At 46.1% G+C, this 23,641-nt stretch overlaps 1 protein-coding gene across 1 annotated transcript; it reads right to left on the bottom strand.

The window, feature by feature from the left end:
- Positions 1-5,072: 5,072 nt before the first annotated feature.
- On the bottom strand, positions 5,073-7,089 carry sb:cb81 (mRNA decay activator protein ZFP36L1). Its single transcript, XM_015950795.3, has 2 exons — positions 6,820-7,089; positions 5,073-6,370 (listed from the first exon to the last, which is right to left on the bottom strand). The coding sequence occupies exons 1-2, from the start codon at positions 6,871-6,873 to the stop codon at positions 5,207-5,209; spliced, it is 1,218 nt and encodes a 405-aa protein (XP_015806281.1). The 5' UTR covers positions 6,874-7,089; the 3' UTR covers positions 5,073-5,206.
- Positions 7,090-23,641: the final 16,552 nt, after the last annotated feature.

Below are 23,641 nucleotides of genomic sequence, written 5' to 3' on the forward strand. Positions count from 1 at the left end.
ACAGAATCCACGTTGCATGAGGTCCAGTGTAAAGTTTCCACCGTCAGTGATGGTGTGGGGTGCCATGTCATCTGCCGGTGTTGGCCCACTCTGTTTCCTGAGGTCCAGGGTCAATGCAGCCGTCTACCAGGAAGTTTTAGAGCACTTCATGCTTCCTGCTGCTGACCAACTTTATGGGGATGCAGACTTCACCTTTCAACAGGACTTGGCACCTGCACACAGTGCCAAAACCACCAGCACCTGGTTCAAGGACCATGGTATCCCTGTCCTTGATTGGCCAGCAAACTCGCCTGACCTTAACCCCATAGAAAATCTATGGGGTATTGTGAAGCGGAGGATGCAATACGCTAGACCCAACAATGCAGAGGAGCTGAAGACGACTATCAGAGCAACCTGGGCTCTCATAACACCTGAGCAGTGCCACAGACTGATCGAGTCCATGCCACGCCGCATTACTGCAGTTATTGAGGCAAAAGGAGCCCCGACTAAGTATTGAGTGCTATACATGCACATTCTTTTCATGTTCATTCTTTTCAGTTGGCCAACATTAGAGAAAGAAACATTTTTTCATTGGCCTTTAGAATATTCTAATTTTCTGAGATACCAGATTTGATGTTTTCATTGGTTGTCACCTATAAATATCAAAATTAAACGTAATAAACATCGGAAATACATTGGTCTGTGTGCATTGCATGAATATAATGTACAAGTTTCACGTTTTGAATGGAATTACTGAAATATTTTCAACCTTTTGATGATATTCTAATTTACTGGCCAGCACCTGTATACAGCAATCCTCATACTAAGCAAGCATAAAGTGACAGTGGAGAGGAAAACTCTCTTTGAACAGGAAGATAAGGTGTTACTCACTGTCAGAAACAGGTGATGAAACTATTTATTTGATGCTTCTTGGATACAAATCTTATAAAACTGGAAAACCTAAACAACAAAAGAGGTTTGTTGGTAAAGTGCTTGAAGCATTCACCATGAGGTGCTTTAATTGATCAGCAGGGGGCGGTACTGATCTGGACATCATTATTACTGCCGTTTCATGTCTTCCTGGGATTTATTTCATTAAACTAGTTGGTTTTCCAAGCGTATCAAACTTTTATCTATTTATCTATCTGGTTGTTTGTTTATTTGTTTGTTTATTAGTTAGTTTGTTTGTTTGTTTCTTTGTTTGTTTGTTCGGTCAGTCGTTTGTTCATTTTTGCTTTTTATGTTTATCTACTAATCTAAAAGGTTTTATTGTTTTTCTTTTCTGCTTTTTATCTGTTTTCAATTTTTATTTCATCATGATGATGATTTTTTTTATTGTTGCACAAAAAAGCAAAAAGGCAAAACGAACTGTAAACACTAAAAACAGCCTATCTAAACACATTTTGCACTATGAATGTTTCTAAAAGACGTTTCAAACAAACACATTTTGCTGCAAACGTCCCTCTACAGAGTTTATGTTCTAAGAAATGAAAATTTGCATCTAAACAGCAGTTAAAGTCTGCTTTCTTTGACGTGTTAAACAGGATCGCAGGTCACCTCGAGGTGTTTTACATGCACAGGTACCTTTGTTCCTCATGCATCAGATAAGCAGAGAACAGCTGTGGGGTTGATTCTGATGGTGGCATTTACGTTTGGTTCCTGTGAAGACACAACAATACCTTTAAATGAGCTCTGGACGCATAAACAGCTCTGTCTGAGGGCAAGCGTGGATGTGGGGAGTCCAGAATCTACCTGAGTAGAGAAAAGGACTTTACCTGTTAAGCACCGCTGCAAGCGTCTGATTGGGTGTGTTGAAGCAGGGAAACAACTCTAACAAGCTCCAGGGCCAGGACTGGGGCGTCCTGGCTTTAAAGATGGCAGCAATAAGTCTAGCAGTTAGCCTATCACTCTGAATTAAACTACTTATCTAATACTGGTCCAGATTATCTCAACTGAGCGGTTTATCGCCCTGTCCTGTGTTTCGGTGCCACTCGTTTGAGTTTCAGCCCGAGCCAATCCACTCCGCTTTTCTTCCCTGATGAACGAATGAATGAATTTGCAGATGCAAACTGCGCTTGCTGCCTTCCTTGTTTGTGCGTTGTGTGATGATGGATGTAATCCAGAGAGCCCTGTGCACACACATTTATTCACACGGCTCTTTCAGACTTCATTTCAGCCCCCTTAAAGTCGCCCGTTAATCAGTAGTTCGTCTCTTTAGCGTGGCAGAAACCTTCCCCTGCTGCTGGATCACTTTATCCACCCCACACACAGGGAGGCCACCCCTCACCCTCGCTCCCAGGATAAATCCAGCCCATTCCCACTGGGGTGCATTAGCATACAGATGTTAGACTGAAAAGGGAAAACGGGGACTCACAATGGAGCTGCATGGCTGGGGGGGAGGGAGGGTTCGAGGGGCTAGACGGGGATGGCCCCTTGGCCTTTTAAGGGCTTACAGAAGCTCACACACACACACCCCTGGTATTGAATGGTAAGTAGCCATGGGGGGGTTGTGGGAGTTTGCTCCAGCTTCACTCTGATATTATTCATTCACCGGAGAGAAATCGTCAGCCTTGCACGGCTGAATGCCAGCACACACAAACGGGAGCCCGGATGCCTCCCTCTCCTGCGACAGAGCGAGAGACGCCGCTCGGTTGAATCAGCAGAAAAACGTCAGATGTTCTGGACGGAGCTTGGTCCATGTTGTGTGTCTCAGGCAGCTTTCTGCAAACCATTAACATACCGAGCATAACAACAAGCTGCCAGGAAACTGTTTCTGTGTGAAGAAATGAGCTTGTCTGCTTGTAAATGCGCTCTTGTTTAGGGAAATCCACTCTACTTCCTTAGTGATTGATGAGCTAATGGCTAGTTAACACAGTCATTACCAAAGCATATTGCTTTCATGTTAGAACACAATCAGTCTTCTGAATTTGGTTTTGACACACCTTTCGTTATTCATGCCAGGATTATTATTTCTGATGAGAATAAAATCAACGCTGCAGCCAAACGTAACGTTCTGGTGCATCTGTCCGGGGGTCCGCTTCATCTAGAATCTGTTAGGATGCATCCATGCAGGAAGTCTTCATGAACTGATCTGATGTTCAGGCGACGGGAGCTGTTTCAGACTAGCTGTTAGCGCGTCGGTCCTGAGATCTGACAGCTGTGGTTTTAAACCAAACACACTGTTGCTTCTAATTTTGGATTTAGATTATGAGACAAACAAACACACAAACACACGCAGGAGAGGACCTCAACTTCTGCTCCACTTTGTTTGAATAGATGGAAATCAGTCACAATTATCTCAGCCACCTATTGTGTGCTGCGAGTCTTTGTTTGAGCATCTGTTGCCCAAACATTCTCCTCAGTGTCACTCACCCTAAATTGGTTTATTCGGATGAGCTGCAACAAACCTCCGTCCTCCTCCCACACGGCGCAGCATGCAGGGAGGCGAGGGCGAGGAGAGGGGAGGGAGGGAGCTTTTGTTGCGTCCGCAGATGATCGTAAAGGCCTCAGAAACACGCTTTAAAAGGACGCTCGTGGGAACACTTTGGTTTTTGGGGATGCTAAAGTTTATTGTTGTTTATAAAGACAGCGGGTCAAAGTTTCCACATCCCAGCTCTTCGGTTGGCCCAGCTGAGTTTTAGTCATTTACCCCGATTAGTTTGCACATTTAGATCGTCCCTTAAAACAAAATACACTTTATGCACACTGTGAACAAAAATAACACCGTAATTTTTCCAAAAGACTTTTATTTTGAAATAAAAATTGACATATATTAAGATAAAAAAAGGTTATCGACATAACCGCTGGAATGTAAACAATGGATGCATTTAAATTACGTGAAAAAACACAATATAGGCTATCAAACACAATAAATAGGACTTTAATTTAACAAGTTATTTAAAACATCTTGCCGTCGAGTCGCAAACGAGCCGCAGCAACTAGAAGCGTCTCTGACTTCCTCCAGGCAGGTTGAGCCGATTACAAGAGAAAAGAGGAACTTCCTGTTTGGATTTGGCCTGCTGCCAGCTAGCTGGTGTGCAACAGAGGTCCATCTACAAACACATTGTCATGTAGCTACCACTTCTACACGCCCACACCGCCGTGACGCGATGGAGCGGTCCAAACCCTCCACGTCCATCTGCAGCGGCTGACTCATGGCGTGGACCACTCTTCCACCATGACTTGCTCCGTGTGAGCTGGGAAAAAAAATCTGTACAATCAGGAAATGTGAGGCTTGAAGGAGAGGAGAGCGGACTCGTTGGGTTTTCCCACCTCCCGGCTGCCGGTAAAACCCAAGCGAGCCCCGTTTCCCACCAGGCCCGTTAGCCGATAAGGCAACATAAACACAGAATGCCAAAATGATTTTCCTCCTCCTAACTTTCCCTCCTCTCCTCAAGCATTTAAAGCTTCTGGATGGAAAACACGAATCCCAAAATAAAAGTAAAGCGTTCTGCCATCTTTTCCTCCAAAAATGCACAAAAACACAAAATCAAACCAAAAACATGCACAAAAGCAATAAATAGATCTAAAACGTGTTAGGCTACGGTATTAATCATACACTCTGGATGGGTTTCCTGCAGCTCTAGGTTAGGAGAACTTTGGTAACTAGAGACTCTGGCTTTCTCTACTTGTGCTATTCTTGCTGCTTCACAGCTGACAAATACAATCATGTGGGTGCAGCCAATCGACTAATCATTCAGACAGCTGACGAGCATCAAAACATCTCCCTCTTGGATGAACAACACGCACGCGGAGAGTCCTAAACGTGATCAACATTCCAGTCATGCAGATTTTAGAGGAATAAAACAAAAAAATGTGGATAAAAATCATCAAATGGATCCTATTTTTTAGTAAAAAATAATGTAAAAATCCTTCAGAAATCAGGGTACACAGAATTCTCACACAGAACGTTCCACAAAGCAGGAATTACCCTAAAACATGGGTATACAACAGTATACAGCAGTAACAATGGCATCAAACAAAAAGGCTAAAGGTATCAACAAAACGGGAAGAGTCGGCTAAAACTGGACAAACGCGGAGCAGCGCTACAGCTGCTTGGCTGAGAAATGCAATATGCACAAAGATCAGTACGTTTACTCAGCTGGATCCAGGAAGGAACTGCAAGTCTAACGTTTTAATCCCCCGTGAGCGCCGCTTGGGCCACATGTGGATAAAACGTTAGAGCGTCTGTCCCTGATCAACCTCAGCTGCCAAGTAAAGCTTGTTCTCATTCGTCTGAGATGGAGAGGCGGCTGAAGATGGGCAGGCGCCGGCCCTCGAAGCTCGGCGACTCGGCGTCGCTGGAAGAAGAGCTGAGGGAGCAGGAGGACGTAAAGCCCTCCTCAGAGAGGGAGTCGGCCGAGGAGCAGCGCTGGAGGCCGAGGCAGCCGCTCAGGGGGGCGGCTGGCTGCTGAGGGAGGTGCAGCGGGAGCTTTTTAGACGGGAGGGCAGATGTTGAACACTTGCAGTCAGTCACAGCGTAGAAATTGCGAGCCAGCGAGCCTGCAAGCTCGCTGATGCCAGAGGAGAAGGGATAGGGGCAGAGCTTCGGGGCACCAGGCTCAGGGACGAGGGGGGACAGGAGCTCTGGGCTCCCCGTGGAAGAGGGAGGGGGAGAGACAGAGGAGGCCCGTGTGAAGAGGAGGGAGGATGGGTGAGACTCCTCTACAGGTTGGAAAGTGTGTGGAGAGGAGAAGCCTGCGAAGCTGAGGCTGTGCCTCAACAGAGGAGGCCTCAGCTTGTGCCTCTGAGGCGCAGGGGCGCCGGCGGCGTGCACCTCGTCTGCGTTGTGGATGAAGTGGCAGCGGGCGCCGTACGGACAGAAGCCGATCGTGTGGAAAGTGCGGCACGGCTCTGTCTTGTACTTGGGGTGCCTGCTGAGACCCCTCAGCTCGTCCAGGCCGTGGGCAAACTGGCACTTGGCGCCGTACTTGCAGGTCCCGCTCTCCTCAAAGGTGCGGCAGAGTTCGGTCTTGTAGCGACTGGAGATGTGAGGTGGCGGTGCCAGCTGCCTGGGGGAAGACGAGGGCACGGGGGAGGCCAGGGAGGTGTTGCTGAGGCACAGCCCCGGTGGGGGCAGCAGCAGGGGTGGAGACACGCCGGGCGTTTTGTCCTCTCTGGTTCCCAAGCTACCGACGTTCCCCTCGATCATGCTGACGGAGCGGTCCACCCTGAAGGGGATGTGGCTGAGCGAGGAGCGCGGGAACACGCGGTTCCACTGCTGGTTGGAGGCCAGGCTGAGCCCCCGGCAGGCCGACTCCAAGGCCTCGGAGCTGCTGCTGTTGAACTTGGAGTTGGGAAGCGTCACGGGACAGAGCGAGTGGCGTCTCTGGAAGCCCAGAACCTTTGGGCTGACTGGAGGGCCGTCTGCTGCATCCAGGCCACGGAAACTCTGTCACACAAAAGAGGAGCGATGTGAGCGAGGAGGACATGATCAGGCGAGTTCATCAGCGTGAGCTCCAAACGCGTTTCTCAAACCAACCAAACGGTTTTCAACTCAAACTTTTGCTGCTTTTAGCTGACTGTTGCTGAGAAATGCTCGTGTCCAAATCTGCTGATCCACAAAATCAAAGGAGCACAGTGAACGTCCGTAACTCAGATTTATAGCTTATTGACTTCTAGCTGCTATTAACAATCAGGAGTTTATTATTTATGTTAATTGGAGATATGGAGATCATCACGTGGTCCCGTCATGGTGACCCCAACTTCTAAGCTGCTCAGAAACATAACTTAAACATGGCGTCACGTTGATGCTGTTCATTAGAACTTCTGCACCAAACCAGAAACCTTCTCCCTGCTTCTCCAGCCTGTCTCCTCCCGGTTCAGACGCGTGAAGTTTACCTTGCAGAATTCCTCATCCAGTTCCAGGAAAGGTGTCAGGAAGTCAGAGGGCATGGTTCGCTCCACCGTCTTCAACTCTGTGAAGGAGCTTGGTGCGTGACCGAGCTGTGGAGGGCAAACTTTCCTGGAGTTGAAGAAAGGAAACGTGAAGGTGATGAGAGAAGAATCCAACCGGTCCTGTTGTGGGAAAAGTCAGAGCTGCAGGGAAAACCAGCAACGTGTCTGCAGGAGGAAAGTTCCTCAACCATCTGCTGGAATCTGCTTAAATAGTTGGGGAAACCCACCCATCCACCCCCCCTCGTCCTGTCTGAAGGGGAGGTTGTGTGTGTGTGTGTGTGTGTGCGTGCGTGTGTGAGCGGGGGTGGGGTTCTGCATTGTAATAGTGTGCTGGGGGGCAGGGTGGGTGTGCCAGGAGGGGAGGGGGCTGAATGGAGCTACTTTTCTACCCATTCAAGACCAGATCCGTCAAGAACATTCGTCTCCTTCTCCCACCGCCCCTCATCTTTGTCATCCAGCGCAGGAGCCACCTCATAAACACGGTCACGCACTTTCTGGAGCTGGAAAGCTTAAAATGTGCAAAAAGGGGTTTGTTTTCCCCGTCGGACGCCTGAAGGCGGGAAGAAAGGTGACAGCAGCAGGATTAAAAACAGCTGGACGTTTGTTTGGTTTTTATTTATTCCAGGAAGTTGGATTCATAAACAACAGGTCGGGGCGTTTTAGGGTCTCGGAGCATGAAACAAACCTGGAAGTCTAAAATAAGTTAGTTTAACAGCAACTTTATTGTTTTGTTTTTATCTTCATAATTCATGTCAACAAGGTTTACCAAATAAACAATAAAACACAAGATATTTTCTTGAATGTGAGGATTTGTTTTTGGTCTTTTTTCTTCAATCCTTCAAAATAAGAGCTTGAAACAAACCTTTTTAAACGTCAAAAGTTTATCAAAATCATTTATTTTTGTAAAATTGCTGCAGTTTTTGATTCCTTTTAGGTTTTATTCAACGTTTAACACCTCCATGCCTCCTGAATTGATGCCCCGCTTGTCCAACCGATCCAGACTCTGTGTGTGTGTGTTTGAGGGAATTTTGTTTCTCAGCTGTTTGCTTCAGTGTGGTTTGTTTGACTGGAAGCTTCCACAGGTGTGATCGAGGTATGAGTCACCTGTAAAAGGAGACATGGTGCTCCACCCACTTTGTAAACCAGCTGGCAACAAGTTGGAGACACAGGATGGTGAAAAGAGCATGTCGAGTTTGAGTGGGAACGTTTTCATCCTGGTCATGTGTCCTGTCATCCAGCGTAACCATAGCAACCATACCACAACTTTTATCAGAGGAGCTGACACTTTCAGAAAGATTCATTGTTCAGTTGTGTAAAAAAAGTTTTAGAAAATATTTTTATTTAGAAAATGTCTTAATGAGCTTCATGCTTGTGAAGGTTTTCAGTCCTTCATGAAGTTTTTTGGAGCTCATTTGGAACTAAAACCAATAATTCTGCTGCAGAAACCATCTTCTGTTCGTCTGAAACGTCCAACAGGAAGTTTGTGAGCGACGGTTTACAGACAAACTGTATAAAACACAACAGACACGTCTTATCACAGCACTGCACTGATACAGTCGTTGGTGCGTGTGTGTGTGTGCACGTGTGTGTGCGTGAGTGTGTGTGCCTATGTGTGTGTGTGTGTGTGTGTGTATGTGTGTGTGAGTGTGTGTGCCTATGTGTGTGTGTGTGTGTGTATGTGTGTGTGTGTGTGTGTGTGTGCACATGTGTGCATGTGCGTGAGAGTGTGTGTGTGTGTGTGTGTGCGCGCATGTGTGCATGTGCGTGAGTGTGTGTGCGTGTGTGTGTGTGCCTATGTGTGAGTGTGTGTGTGTGTGTGTGTGCGTGAGTGTGTGTGCCTATGTGTGTGTGTGTGTGTATGTGTGTGTGTGTGTGTGTGTGTGTGCACATGTGTGCATGTGCGTGAGTGTGTGTGTGTGTGTGTGTGTGTGTGTGTGTGCACATGTGTGCATGTGCGTGAGTGTGTGTGTGTGTGTGTGTGTGTGTGTGTGCACATGTGTGCATGTGCGTGAGTGTGTGTGTGTGTGTGTGGTTTCCTCCCTGAGGTTGGCTGTTTTATAACAGACTTTTGTTTTTGCCTCTGCATCTATCTACCCCCCCCCCACCCCCCCTCCCACCCACACATTCTTGTATTTGCTCTGATCGAGGGGGGGGGGGGGGGGATTCCAGTTACCTCCCACCCCTCCTCTCCTCCCCTGTCCTGTGATGTTGCGGTCCGGCCTCCTGAGTGACGCAGCGACTGAAACGGTTCTTGTGTAAACAACATTTATCTGTTGGTGCATCAGGCCAGGAGGAGCGATGGTCGGCCATGTTTCTGCCTTTGTTTCTCTGCAGGCTATCCAGGGCCATCTAAGTTATTGAGTCTGGCCCTCTAGCACGGTAGATCCACAGATCTACTAAATAAATCAATAAATAAAAGCTTGTTTTCAGATTTTTACTCAGGTGAGCCCTACCCACCGTTACAAAATCCAGCTGAACTGAATCATTTTTGAAGTTAAGTAGTTTTTACTTATTTTTGAACCAAAGACATGAAATAATCAAAGATGTTGATAAAAAACTGCTTTAATCTTTAGGTTTTATGTTTCATAAAGAGTGTTTTTTTTTTACTGGTTCTGTTGTTTCATGGGCCTTTTCAGTCTGATTGACTTTAATCAGAGATTTAAACAGGCAGGGATTGGAAATGTGTCGATGGGTTTCATCAGAATCAACCACGTCCATCACGAGACGTTTTACTACACAAGAGACAGTTTCCCGTTGGGATGGATGAGGGGGATCTGGACCAACGTTCCCACCCCACTACAGCACCATGCTGGTTAGCGCTCCGTTTGCCTGTGAATGTGACTTCCCACGGCAGTTAGCCAGAGTCTGGGTGGAGATGGAGAGGAGGGAGGGGCAGGCTTATAGAGGCTGATATAACACAGTATCACAGCGCAGGGCCGTTGAGTTTTACGGTCTGCAGCATGTTGACAGCAGAAACAAATACAGGATGTAACAGCTGTCTGTTGGCATGGCCGACACGACCGGCCGAAAGAGTTTCTTTCATGAAGAAAACATAAAATAAAAGCATAAAAACTGCAAATGCAAACCCACTCCCAGACTCTGCCTCACCGTCGTAAGCAGACACACAGCCTGGTTAAGGCCCCCAGTCTGAGCTCATCTTGGCCTCTTTATTGAGTCCAGCACGACAAGAGCTCCATTGTCCTGAAGCTTCTCCATATGTCCTCATATTCATCACGCTGAAGCACAAAACGGGCTCAAAGGATCTGGTTCAATTGTCCTCAGTGGCGTCAGAGGATGAGTTATCCTCCGGAACCTCGCCCGGCTTCGCTGTCGTCAGATAAAAACACCGTTTTTACAAGTTTGCAGCTTTTTGTCTAAAATCTGTTTTCATTCATCCGAGTCAGAGCGCACACCAAACCCAGAGGCAGAGAGGGAGAACTTTTTCTGGATCAAAGTTGAAAATACCTTTCATGGGATAACGGGTGAAACCAGCCTCTCATGGCAGGAGTTCCACAAGGTTCCGTTCTGGGATGAGTGCTCTTTCATGCTTTTGGGTGAATGGCTAAAGCTCAGTTCACACAGCAAGGTGATAAAATTCTTACCCCTTACATGACGATGTGAAACGTTCGGATGCACCACTTTTGGTCCTACTGTGTGTGCACGGCAAAAACTACACACTGCACACGGATCGATTTCACACACCAACATTCCCCGCCCGAAAAGACCGGAAATCTCACCAAACCTCTCGACATCAAACAAACACGGTGGGGGAGGAGGTGCAGCATGTTTCCATCACCTCTGTGTCTGACCGGCTGCTCGTCACATCAAAAACGCTCCAGTACCAGGACAAGACGATCCAACATGCCGAATATCCCTTTCAACCTTGGAGACTGGATGTGAACAGCGGCTCCACCGTAGAACTGTGACCCAGAAAAACAGAACCTGCAACGACGAGAGCAGCTGAAGAAGGCCGTGAACCGGCCAACATCACGAGTGTTTCAGGTGCTGATCTTATTAGGTCTAATGGGAATATCCGGTGTCGGTACAGGATCGGCTCGGGAGCTAGATCTGCTCAGGGTCCTTCGACTGCCGATGACGTCAAAGTACGGCAAACCCACTCGGACAAAATACACTACACATCTTTATACTGTTGGAAAGAATTTAGCAGTTTCGTTATTAAAATAATGTTTCTTAAGACGTAAGTTTGTGTTTATAATGGTATTTGTAAAATAAAACACTATATTGTATTCATAATGTTGAACTCCTCTTTGAGCACATCCCTTGAAGGATCATAGGTATTAGCAACACCTGTGAAATTGTATTTGCAGGAAAGAAGTGTGTCCCGTTTATTGAAGTATTTTGTGTTTAGAGTTTTTGACGTCTTGTCCATGCGTACTTCAGTTACGCTCATAGCTGCTAGCCAAAACTCTGGAGTTAAAAGTTTTCTGGCTTTACTAAAATACCTGTCTGTACTTATTTGATTGATGGTAGTTTTACTTTCTATTAGACTCCAAATGTAATCATTCGGCACGTTTCTAATTCATAATTTGTAAGAATGTAATCGTGATATTAGCATTAGCATTCCTATGGGTTTCTCCATGTATATTAGCATTGCGCTAACCACTCGCTGCCAAATTGCAGCCTTTGCGATTAGAAAATCTCCTTTTGTCACATCGCAATTTAATTGCACATGCAGTTAATCGTTCAGCCCTAATATACATGCAGCTCTATGCTAAAAGTGTATTTTAAAGAGGAATGATGGATTTCTTTGTAAAAGCCTGGACCAATGTAACGTGATAACAACGTAACGTGATTACGTAATTCCGTGAGGTTCATGTTCAGCCAATCAACTACTTTGACGTCATCGGCAGGCGACGGACCCCGAGCCGATTGCACCCGAGCAGATCCTGTACCGACACCGGGACGACTTGTTTCGTGGTGCTTCCGTTTAAAAACCCAAAGCCCAGAACGGTTTTTATTAGAGCTAAAACCTCAGAGGTGCTGCTTTGGGTTTTAGGTCCTGCTCTAATCCTGATCGGATGGATTCAGGTGTTTGAAGTTTTATAATTATCGTGCTGATTTCCTCTGAAGAACTTTGTGAATCTATTATTGAACAAGGCGCCTCACGAGTAAAGCTGAGTTGAGCTGTGCAAAGCAACGTTGTTCCAACTCCGTGTTTCGTCTCCCTGAGCTTCCTCTCCTCTGACGTGTCTGGACGGCGAAGGATGAATCCGTGCTGCTCCTGGAAGTCTGTGGAGCTCATCGTCCCCCGAGGTGTTCTTCCACTTGAAGCTGTTTACTAAAACCATTCATGCTTTTATTATTCGCCTCCTCCCTGTTGGCTCTTTGTCATGGGTGTTGGGTCCTTCGGGTCATTTCCATTTCAGGATAAATCTGAATTGGTCAGTGAGTGACTTCTTCTCAAGGCCAAAGGCCGCCATGGCGCCCCGCTGTGTTTGTTTGTCATGGGGGAATTTCACTCCCACCATTCAGTTTTTATCCTTCTGTCAAAACATTTCTGCTTCTGAGAAATGACGCGAAACCTGTTTGGTACTCGCTGCTGAATCACATTCAGGGCAAGCTGATGTGTTTTTTTTTTTGCTCAATAAATGATAAATAATTATGTGTCTGTCACTTATTTTAAGATTTATTAACTTGTAAAAATTGGCAACGCAACAACAAAAAGAACCTCTTCTCCCCGGCGTAGCTGCTACTGACCACATGACCAGATTCAGCGCGGGTTTCTCCACATTCATGCTCTTCCTGTTGTCCTGGAAGTGTCATTTGGAATCCTAGGATGTCTAAGGAAGGTCCGCCTTTCTCACCGCTGATTGGCTGGTAGGGCTCTCCTACGATTGGCTGTTTCGTGTTAAGAGGAAACTGCATGTTTTGATGTTTAGAGCCAGATCTTGAGGAGGTTTTTTTTATATAAAATATGAACTCATCACTATAATAAACATCTTTTCCTGTTTAGCAACAAACCCGTTTGTTTCTTTCATAAAAGAACCAGAAAAACATCAAATGTGAACTTGTAAAAAATCTTGTTGCATTTTATCACACTGTAGACTGACTTCATATCTGTTGGCTCTGTTGGAGTTATCTTGTTGCTTATGAGGCTATCCTGCTTTAACAAATTAAAGCTGTTTACACGTTAGAGCACATCCCATCGTCAGAATAAAAATCAATAATAATCAAAAATAAGTACGATTTAGACCTATTTTTCATCAGTTTTCATTGTTCTAGAAAGAAACAGACCTGCTGCACACAGCTGGGCGGAATAGGGCAGTTTTATTAAAAATGCCCAGGTAGGTACCCGTCTTCATCCTATATAATGCTTCAGAGCCAAGAGATACAAAGGAAGTCCGACAGTTTGATAAAAACAACAAGATTGTAAATTAAAAATTTAGGTTTTTATGAAACAAAACAGGAAAGAATGGTTGTTATAGCGCTACGTTCCTAGCCGAGTGAACTAGACCAAATTCTTGCTTTGCAAAGTTTGGTCTAGGAACGCTCCACTGGAACCTCTGCAGCTCCAACAGCATTCTGGCTGGCCAATCACAGCTCTCTAGAGGGGTTTCAAACACATAAAGAGCTGTGATTGGTCCATAATGGTGGGCCAATCATAGTGCTCTATCTGCTTAGTGAACAAATCGCAGAGCTTTATCCGCTTTGTGGGCCAATCAGGGCACTCTATATGCCTGGTGGGTGGGATGATGCAACAGAGTGAAACAAGATGGCGACAGCTCGTTTGAAACGGCTTTTACATCCATGTTGGACTATTAGAACTTGGCTTCATCAGAATCAGGAGCAGAAAGATGTATTTTAGTGCTTTTTTTTTAGAAAAAATGATGAGTTTTCTCCTTCTTCAACAGCGGACCGCCCCATTTACCGATGGCTGTTGCGGTGAGTACGTCACATTCATTGTCCAGTAGCATGCAGAGAACATTTGAAAGACAACGGTAGAACCCGCCCCACAGCCGAGAGCCGTCAATGGAGCGTTGCCAGACTAAATAATACATTTGTTTAGTCTGGCTTGCCAGGCTACCACGTTCACGTGTTCTTTACTAAACTCAAAAACGGCTTTCTGCTGCTAAACCAAGCAGCCAATCGTAGTAGAGCTTTTCTAGCCAATCAGAGGCGAGAAAGGCTGGATCTTCCTTGGACATTCTAGGATTCCAAATGACGTGTCCTGGGAGAAGGATGTGAAGCTCGCTAGACCAATCTCCTCTTCTCCGTGTCAGTTTGGTGAGGCGAACATTTGGAGTCCTCCAGGTCTTTTCACACAAAACCTAAAATAACTGTTGCTGCTTCTAAAATCATCGCTTTCTTGGCATCAAAGTGTGTCTTTATGTCTTACGGACATCATATGTGACATCTATGGCACATTTCAAGCAGGATCAGAAAAAATAATTTATTCTTTCATAGACTCCCATTCATTTCTTTGGCAGAGGGGGACCCATGGTCCAGGAGTAGATGGGCGGGGCTTAAGCTTATTATAGGAAATAGTGTCACAATAAACATAAATGCATTATAGTAAAATGCCATTGCATGGTTTCCATGAAATTCAGACTTAACTTTGGTCTTAGCACTCAGACTAGCTGTTAGCTCATCAATCCCATAAACTCCATTCCTCCGAACAAAGGCTGTTCCTTTCTACTGCAGGTAAGAGAGGAAACACACACTTCAAAATGGTTTTTAAACGTCTTTTTATCCAGGAAACTTTGTGGGACAATTCATCTTTCATGGCCATCTTATTCTCTCTTTCCTTTTAATTCAGACATTTTAATCCCAGCAGTCTTGTTTTTAATTAGGAAGGCCGAAGCCTGCTTTCTGTGGTATTAAATCCTCGTTCGGTGAACTTTTGGACCTCACCCAGACCCGTTAACACTAATAAAATCTGCAGCAGCTTAATCTACATTTAAGTTGTTGATTTATGGGTCATTCGAAGGTACCAGGAAATATTTGCAGCCCTGATAGGAGCATTAATGTTCGATTAAAGCGAGAAACTGTAGAGATTAATGATGGTAGCTGTTGAAACGACGGAGGCGCCCGGCGGTTGGCTCAGAGGTGAGTAAATCACAGAACGTGGACCTGACTTTGGACAAATAACGGTTTTAGGAGGATGTTTGACGTTGTATTTTGGGCTTTTTTTAATCTCATAAATTAGATTTTTTTTCACCTCTATTTTATTTTCCAGCCAATGAGAATGTTTGTTTTTCAGCTCTGAAAACAAATTTAAGAAGAAGAAGAAGAAGAAGAAGAATCCTTTAATAGTCCCACAAGGGGAAATTTGGTTGTGTCAGCAGCGGAAGGAGATCATGCAAACCACACTCTGCATGAAATCTGCAGAACTAAAAATCTACCTGACATATTTATTACTACGACTTCAGTGTAGGAAGGTTTGTAACTGATGTTAAAAAGCCAGCAGGGAAACTACACAAGTGAGTTGTGTCTGCAGGGAACATTAGCTTTTAAAGGTGCGGTTCACTGGAAAACCATTTTTAAAGATTATTTCTGATGCTAACGGGTCACTCTGAGTGTTTCATGCAGGCTGAACATGAGAATAGTCTCCTAAACCTATCTCCTGCAGTAGCTTCTGACAGAAAACAGACAGTGAAACTCTAGGATTAGAAAATCCTGACAGATCTACGTCACCCTGTCACTAACATTCATGGACTCACCCATCTGGACTCACGACGGGGAAGGCTGTTGTTGGTTTAGCATCCAGGAAACAGCAGAGAGCGTCTCTGCTAGTAGAAGCTAACTGTTAGCATTAACTCCTCCACCACACAGCAGAACTCCTCCAGGCTTGTGTTATTAGTGGAGATAAAACATCAACGTTGCAGAGCAAACAGTCAGTGATAGAGTTGAACTACACCTTTAATTAAAAAAAACACGCATCTGTAGCTGAAAACAAATCAAATTTCTATTTCTATCATATTTCTACGAGCTTCAAATGTTTGCTAGGATTAAGGACCGATTCAGGAAAGTCCTTTGTGTTGTTGTTTTATCATTCTCATTTTTGATGACTGACCTTTAGTCTTGACACTGAGAAAAAAAAAATGAAAGTCTTCTTTCTAATTGACCTTAAAACAAAATAAAACTATGGATAGAGAACCAACTGAGATGCTTAGTGATTAAATGCAACAAGAGAATTTGCAGGAATCTCAAACAAATATCATTTATTGGCAGTTTAATCAAATGCAAAAGAGACAGGAAGTACAGATTCAGAGTGGTTCCAGATTATAACTAGTCACCAATAGTCAGTGAGGTCCTGACTGAAAAGGGTTGCATTATTTGTGTCTTTAGTGAGATTTAAGCAGAAAACCTCGGCGTCTCTGAGATTTATGTCATCGCTGACGAAGACAAATGTTCTCATGGCCATCAAGTCCTTTTTCCTCCTCTGATCCTCCATCAGGCTCTTGAAAGCCTTTTAATTGACCAACTGCACTTGACCTTCACCCTGAACGCATCACAACACTCTTTCATCACCCCTTCATCACACTTTCTCTCTTCCCCAAGAAGGAATCCCTGTTTTCCCTCCCTTGGCTCGTTCTCATGGAGGGAAGCAGCAGCTGTTCGTGTTTCCTGGAGGAAAATTATTTGTGTGTGTGTGTGTGTGTGTGTGTGTGTGTGTGTGTGTGTGTGTGTGTGTGTGTGTGTGTGTGTGTGTGTGTGCGTGTGCATGTGTGCCTGTGTGTGTGTGCATTCGTGTGTGCATGTGTGTGTGTGTGTGTGTGCACACGTGTGCGTGTGTGCATGTGTGTGCATGTGTGTGTGTGCGTGCATGTGTGCGTGCATGTGTGAATAAGTGTGTGTGTGTGTGTGTGTATGTGCGTGCGTGCATGTGTGCGTGTGTGTGTGTGTGTGTGTGTGTGTGTGTGTGTGTGTGTGTGTTTGGGGGAAGGATAGTAAATCCTAAGCCCGTCTACTGGATTATGTTTTGACAAAGGGCCGGACCCCCTGCTGCAGTAAATTTCCCGCCAGTCTGTTTCCTGTTTCCTGGAATTTGGCAACGTTTCAAACACGAGCGCCCGTTTGGTCCCAGCTGCTCACAATGATGCAACGCTGACCACCAGGCCTTTGGGGCTTGTGCAAAATAAAGACCTCCTTTCATCAAGCCCATGGGAACATCATCCATACGTTATTTTATCACACCGTTTTGGGAATTAGCAGAATCCTATTTGTCCTGGGACGATATTAAAAGATTAAATCCACGTTAACAAATGTTCAGCATGTGGTTTAAATCTTCAGTTGTTGGTCGTTAGACTTAAAAAGCCGGTGACGCATATTTATATCCTCTTATTTCATGGATTCATTTACAAAAGCTTTCCCAGTTCGTAACGTAAGACACATAAGTGCCACATAAGAGGCAAGTGCAGCCTGACCCGGGATCAGAATTTAATCACGTATTGTAGTAACGGGTATGTAATGTTACTAGTGACCTGTAGGGGCACTGTGGGCTAGCAACTGCACAGTTGTAGAGGTTGTAAACTTACTTACTTAGCTCGCCAGGTGGGGTGCTTCCGGGTGTTAGAGATACGTAGCATGGTGGTTGCTCCTGTTCTGTATAGAGTTACACGACGCTCAAGAACCGTCTGGTCATACTTTGACAAGGATGCTACATATTGGCGACGAGGAAACTGGAGAACTCCAAAATAGCTGTTGGAGTTGAGAACGGCGGGTGAGTTTTTTTTTCCAACGCGGCTGAGCTCGGTTAATGTCGGACGACGATGCTGTGACTGAGAGTTGTGGCTGTTTCCATGATGGGTTCGCTGGCTGCACATGACAGGAAAATGCAGACCTGGGAGGAGTATTGTGAAGTGTTGGGGCACTTTTTTGTGGCAAACGAGATTACTGATGCAGGGCGAATGCGAGCCATCTTGTTGAGCTCCGTGGGCAGCAAGACATACAGTTTAATGAGGAACTTGTTGAGACCTGATAAGCCGGGCCCGCTTCAGTCACATTACAACCCGAAGCCGAGTGAAATTGTCCAGAGATTCAACTTCAAGTCACGGACAAGAGCGGCTGAGGAGACGGTAACGGAGTTTGTGGCTGTGCTGCGGGAGTTGGCGCAGCACTGTAACTATGGTGACAGGCTGAAGGAGAGGCTACGTGACAGGCTCGCTTGTGGCATCGCACACAACGAAGACTGGCGGAGCCTGAATTAACTTTTGATGAGGCCTTAAAGCTGGCACAGGCAAATAAGAGGGACGGCAAATAAGGACATTCGTGATTTACAACCACGAGTACTAGAGGGGACAGAAGGCGAGAGTGCTGTTCGCTGCCAGTGCATGCAGTGATGATGGAGCATGAACGACAAGGCAAGAGTGGTCAATTTGTCTGTTACAGGTGTGGAGGTGAACATCTGCCCCGGAACTGTTGCTTTTCAAATGAAAAATGTCACGGCTGTGGAAAAAAGGGCCATGTGAGGAAGATGTGCAGGTCGGTGCCCCCTGGTGGCCAGCAGCAGAAGGGGGAGGAAAAGCAAATCACAAAGGACAGAAAGGGAAACTGGGAAAATAAACAAAAACAACAGTACGCACATCACATGAGCAAAGCTACAGACCCCCAATCCAGTGAGGAAGAAGAGGTGTTTACCATGCTTAACATGCAGGATTCAGACACGGGAAGGGTCGATCCGATTATTACACAGTTGGACTTGAGTGGAAAAATGATCCGTTTTGAAGTGGATACTGGCTGCAGTGTGACAGTTTTACTGAAAACGGAATATGGGAAGCTGTGGCAAGACGGAAAAGCTCAGGAGCTGCAGGACTGCTCAGTGACTTTGAAAACATATACAGGTGAAAGAATCCCCACACTAGGGATGGCAAAAGTAACTGTAACACACAAAGACAAAGTCAAGCCGTTGCCAGCGGTGGTGGTAGTAGGCAGCGGACCAAACCTGTTCGGCAGCGCTTGGTTGAAAGTGCAGGAAATGAACTGTCTACAGGTCCATAAAATAGGATAACATCAGCTGAACTTACAGCACCTGCTGCAGAAAAATGAAGAAGTGTTCAAGGAGGAACTGGGTACATGTTCCTCCTTGAACATAGGTATATCTTTTCTGGGTCCACCAGCAAAGATATACCTAGAGGAAAAGGTCACCCCAAATCTCTGCAAACCAAGACCAGTACCATATGCGATGAGGTGGAGACAGAGCTAGAGAGACTCACAAAGCAGGGCATCATTGAGCCAGTGACATTTTCGGAGTGGGCCGCACCAATTTTGCCAGTTTGAAAGCCAGACAATACTGTACGCATCTGTGGTGACTACAAACTCACAGTTAACCAAGTCTCCAAGCTGGAGCGGTATCCAACACCAGAGTTGATTTGAGAAGCTGTCTGGAGGTGAGAAGTTTAGCAAACTGGTCCTCCGTCATGCGTACCAACAAGTCATTCTGAATGAGGAGTCAAAGTCATATGTCACCATTAACACCCACAAAGGTTTGTTTCAAGTTAATCGTTTACCTTTTGGTGTTTCCTCTAGTCCAGCTACTTTTCAGAGATTGATGGAGGGTCTGGTGACAAGAATCCCAAATGTGGCCGTCTACTTAGACGACATCTTACTGACCGGCCAGAACGACTAGAGACCCGGAATGAGGTGCTGAAGAGGCTTCCAGGGGCAGGTCCGCAGCTGAAGAGGAGTAAATGTGCCTTCATGGAGCAGGAAGCAGAGTTCCTGGGGCACAAGGTGGACGCCTCGGGGCTCCACCCCCTGCCAAGCAAGGTGCAAGCCATGGAACAGCCACCTGCACCCGCTAATGTCATGGAGCCGACCTGGGTTTACTCAACTACTACAACAGAGTCCTACCAAACCTTTCAACGCTGTTAGCCCCGTTACATAATCAGTAAGGAAGGAGACACTTGGAGGTGGCAGGAGGAACAGAACAAAGCATTTGAAGAGTCTAAGAAACTAATGCAATCATCAGATGTATTGGTGCACCATAATAGCCGTGAAGACTTAATACATTCCCGTCATGCAACGCCTTATGGGCCAGGGGCAGTGTTGGCACATCGCATGCCAGGTGGACAAGAACGACCCATCGGGTTCATGTCACAAACCTTAACAACCTTCTCCTACCACTGCTATGCAGACGACACCCAGCTCTATCTGTCATTTCCACCGGACGACCACACTATCTCAGCACGAATATCAAACTGTCTCTCTGACATATCAAAATGGATGAAATCCCACCATCTCCAACTCAACCTCTCTAAAACTGAACTACTTGTCATCCCAGCAAAACCATCCATACAGCACAATATCTCAATCCAAAATGACTTCCTATCTCTGGCTCCTTCAAAGGCAGTTCGAAATCTGGGTGTTGTGATTGATGAACACCTGGCCTTTAAAGATCATGTAGCCTCTGTTGCCCGTTCATGCCGCTTTGCGCTGTACAACATACGTAAGATCAGACCATACCTAACACAACAATCCACCCAGCTCCTGGTGCAATCTACTGTCATCTCCCGCCTCGACTACTGCAATGCTCTTCTAACTGGTCTTCCAGGCTGTACTGTGAGACCTCTTCAAATGGTCCAGAACGCAGCGGCGCGTCTGGTCTTCAATCAGCCTAAAAGAGCACACGTCACCCCTCTGTTCATTGAGCTCCACTGGCTACCGCTAGCAGCACGCATCAAATTCAAATTGCTAACGCTAGCATACAAAGTCCGAGATGGTACGGCTCCCATCTACCTGAATCCTCTTGCAAAGGCTTACGTCTCGGCCCGGCCGCTCCGGTCATCACAGGATCGTCGGCTAGCAGTGCCTACACCACGCTCAGGACAATCCAGACTTTTCTCATGCATCGTTCCACAAATGTGGAATGACCTTCCAAGCACTACCAGAACTGCGGCTTCCTTTTCTATTTTCAAGAAACTCCTGAAGACCCTGCTCTTCAGAGAGCATCTTCTTAACTAGCACCTTGTCTGCACCCGTCCCCCCTCTCTACTGTCCACACCTTGTTCCCTCCTCTCCATGACTGATGTCAATTTGTTGTTGTTACTATTGTTGTTAGCCTCAAGGGCAACATGCCGATTATCACTCGTAAGTCGCTTTGGACAAAAGCGTCTGCTAAATACATAAACATAAACATAAACAACGGCAGAGTCCAACTATTCACAGCTCGATAAAGTGGGTTTAGCTGGGATTTTTGGCATCAAGCGCTTCCATCAATATCTATATGGAAGGAAGTTTGCCATTTGCACAGATCATAAGCCATTACTGTCACTATTCAATGAGATGAAAGCAGTGCTGCAGATGGCCTCCCCCCGCATTCAGCGTTGGGCTGTAACGTTGAGGGCTTATGAAAATGAGACTGTTTATAAGCCAGGAAAGTACCACAGCAACGCGGACGCGTTGAGCCGCCTACCTCTGCCTCGGCATCCCACTGAGGACGAACTGGAGGACGGAGTTCTGAGGATGGAAGACATAACGCTGGTGTCGGCGAGTGAACTGAACAGATGGACGCGCAGAGACCCTGTGTTGTCCCGAGTCCAATCATATGCGGTGAGAAAAACAGAGTTGAGTGTGCAAGATGGATGTGTGTTGTGGGGGTCTCGGGTGATAATCCCTCCTTCAGGACGTAGTGCATTTCTATACCAGTTGCACCATGGGCACCCTGGCATTACCCGGATGAAAGCTTTAGCACAAAGTCATTTCTAGTTGCCAAAGTTGGACCAAAACATCGAAGCAGCTGTGAAAGAGTGTAAAACCCACCAACAACATTGCAACTCACCTGTTTCAGCACCACTCCACCCGTGGGAGTGGCCAAGTAAACCTTGGCAGAGAGCACACATTGACTATGCAGGACCTTTTACGGGATCCCTGTTTTGGATCATAATGGATGCTCATTCCAAACGGATGGATGCATACCCAGTGAAAACAGCAGCAACAACTGCTACCACTGAATGCCTGAGGAAAAGCTTCAGCAATCAAGGTCTACCTGTGACTGTTGTGTCTGATAGTGCTTCATGATTTGTGAGCGGGGAGTTTAAGGACTTTGTTAGCAAGAACGGCATCAAACACATTACATCAGCACCTTGTCATGCTTCTTCAAATGGTTGCACTGAACGAGCCGTTCAAACCTTTAAATTAATGATGAAAAAGGCCGGAGAAGGTAGAATTACTACCAAGGTGGCACAAATGATGTTCAACTACCGCATTACACCGCAGTCTACCACAGGATTGTCACCTGCGGAGCTGTTACAAGGCCGAAGATTGAGATCAACCTTAGGTCTGGTACACCCTGACCTCAGAGCTAACGTGGAGAGGAGACAGCGGTTTCAAGAAGAACATCACGACAAGGGAAGCGGAACGAGAAGATTCCAAGCGGGAGATGCAGTGATGACGCGGAACGTCAGCTATGGACCCAAATGGATTCCAGGATTTATCGCCAAAGTCACAGGACCACTGTCCTACAAGGTGATGTTGAGTGGAGGATCCATGGTGAGGAGACATGTCGACCAGATTCTGGAGAGAGCTCAGAAGAAGGAGTTACTGGAACTTTACACCCCGGAGCTACTGTTGGGTTCAGGAGCAACACCTGAAGCTGTAGTAGGATCCCAGATTATGGTACCAGAAGGGAACAACCGTATGCAGGAAGGAGATGTGGCAGAGAAGTCGACGCCTGAAGTGTTGGCCATACCTTTACCAGAAATGGTGAAAAGGTCACCTGAGTCACCAAGCGTGGTTCCGGTGTGACGTTCTAAACGTGCTACGATTAAACTAGTTACTTAGGACTATATGTGTATAGAGTTGCAGGGATGTTAATTAGTACTGAAGAATACTTAGTTATGTTTTTCCTCATATGGGGGCTAAGGAAGTCATAGCTTAAAAGTGGAGGAATGTAGTAACGGGTATGTAATGTTACTAGTGACCTGTAGGGGCGCTGTAGGCTAGCAACAGCACAGTTCCAGAGGTTGTAAACTTACTTACTCAGCCCGCCAGTCGGGGGTGCTTCCGCGTGTTAAGCTTGGTTTAAGCTTGACGCGTCCTCGAGGTCCGCGCGGCAAAATTGCGTCCTTTTAACAACCACGCGCCTCCACACGGCCCAAACTTTCCGCACCGCACACCTAGGAAATTTTCTAACCACGCGGACGGTCGGACACGGAAAAAATGGCGGACTGGCAAGAACTAGTATGGCAGAGGTTGGTAAATACAGACATTTGTATGATTCAGCTCTCAGAGATCACCGTGATCAACATGTTGTTAATAATTCTTGGAGAGAAATAGCTCGCACTGTCGGACGCTGTTAAAAATGCTGGAATGCCATGTTGTAAACAGTAATTTCTACTTGTACTATGGTGTAGTGTTGGATGCATGCCGTAGAGCTCCATGCTGCCCCCTACAGTTTGGGAGAATATTGGCTCACTGCAGAGACAAGCTGCATGAACGATAAACGCTGCGAGTTGTGAAGCGCGTTCCATCCGCGAGCCGCATCGCCAAGCGAAAAGTAAATGCGTCAAGCATAAACCAAGCTTTCGAGATGTAACATGTAGCATGGCGGTTGCTCCTGTTCTATATAAAAGAGTTACACAACGCTCAAGAACCATCTGGTCTTACTTTGACAAGGATGTTACACGCATGTTCTCGTCATTACAGATGACGGAAGATGTGTTATTGTTCCGTCCTGCAAAGAAATACAAAATTACACCGCCAAGTGGGTCCAACACAATGATCATTCATCCTCTACAGCCTATCTCCAGAGATTTCTGCAGGTTCCACGGGTTTGGAAGAAGTCAGATTACTTTTAAGAGTAGCT

Source organism: Nothobranchius furzeri, chromosome 13, assembly GCF_043380555.1.
Source record: "Nothobranchius furzeri strain GRZ-AD chromosome 13, NfurGRZ-RIMD1, whole genome shotgun sequence".
Classification (NCBI taxonomy): Eukaryota; Metazoa; Chordata; class Actinopteri; order Cyprinodontiformes; family Nothobranchiidae; genus Nothobranchius; species Nothobranchius furzeri.

Bases quoted from the DNA above. Each gene is read 5' to 3' on its own strand.
- sb:cb81 (XM_015950795.3), bottom strand. From the start codon at position 6,873: ATGCCCTCTGACTTCCTGACACCTTTCCTGGAACTGGATGAGGAATTC. The intron at 6,371-6,819 runs GTAAACTTCACG...TTTGTGTGACAG, and splicing joins TGGATGAGGAATTCTGCAAG to AGTTTCCGTGGCCTGGATGC.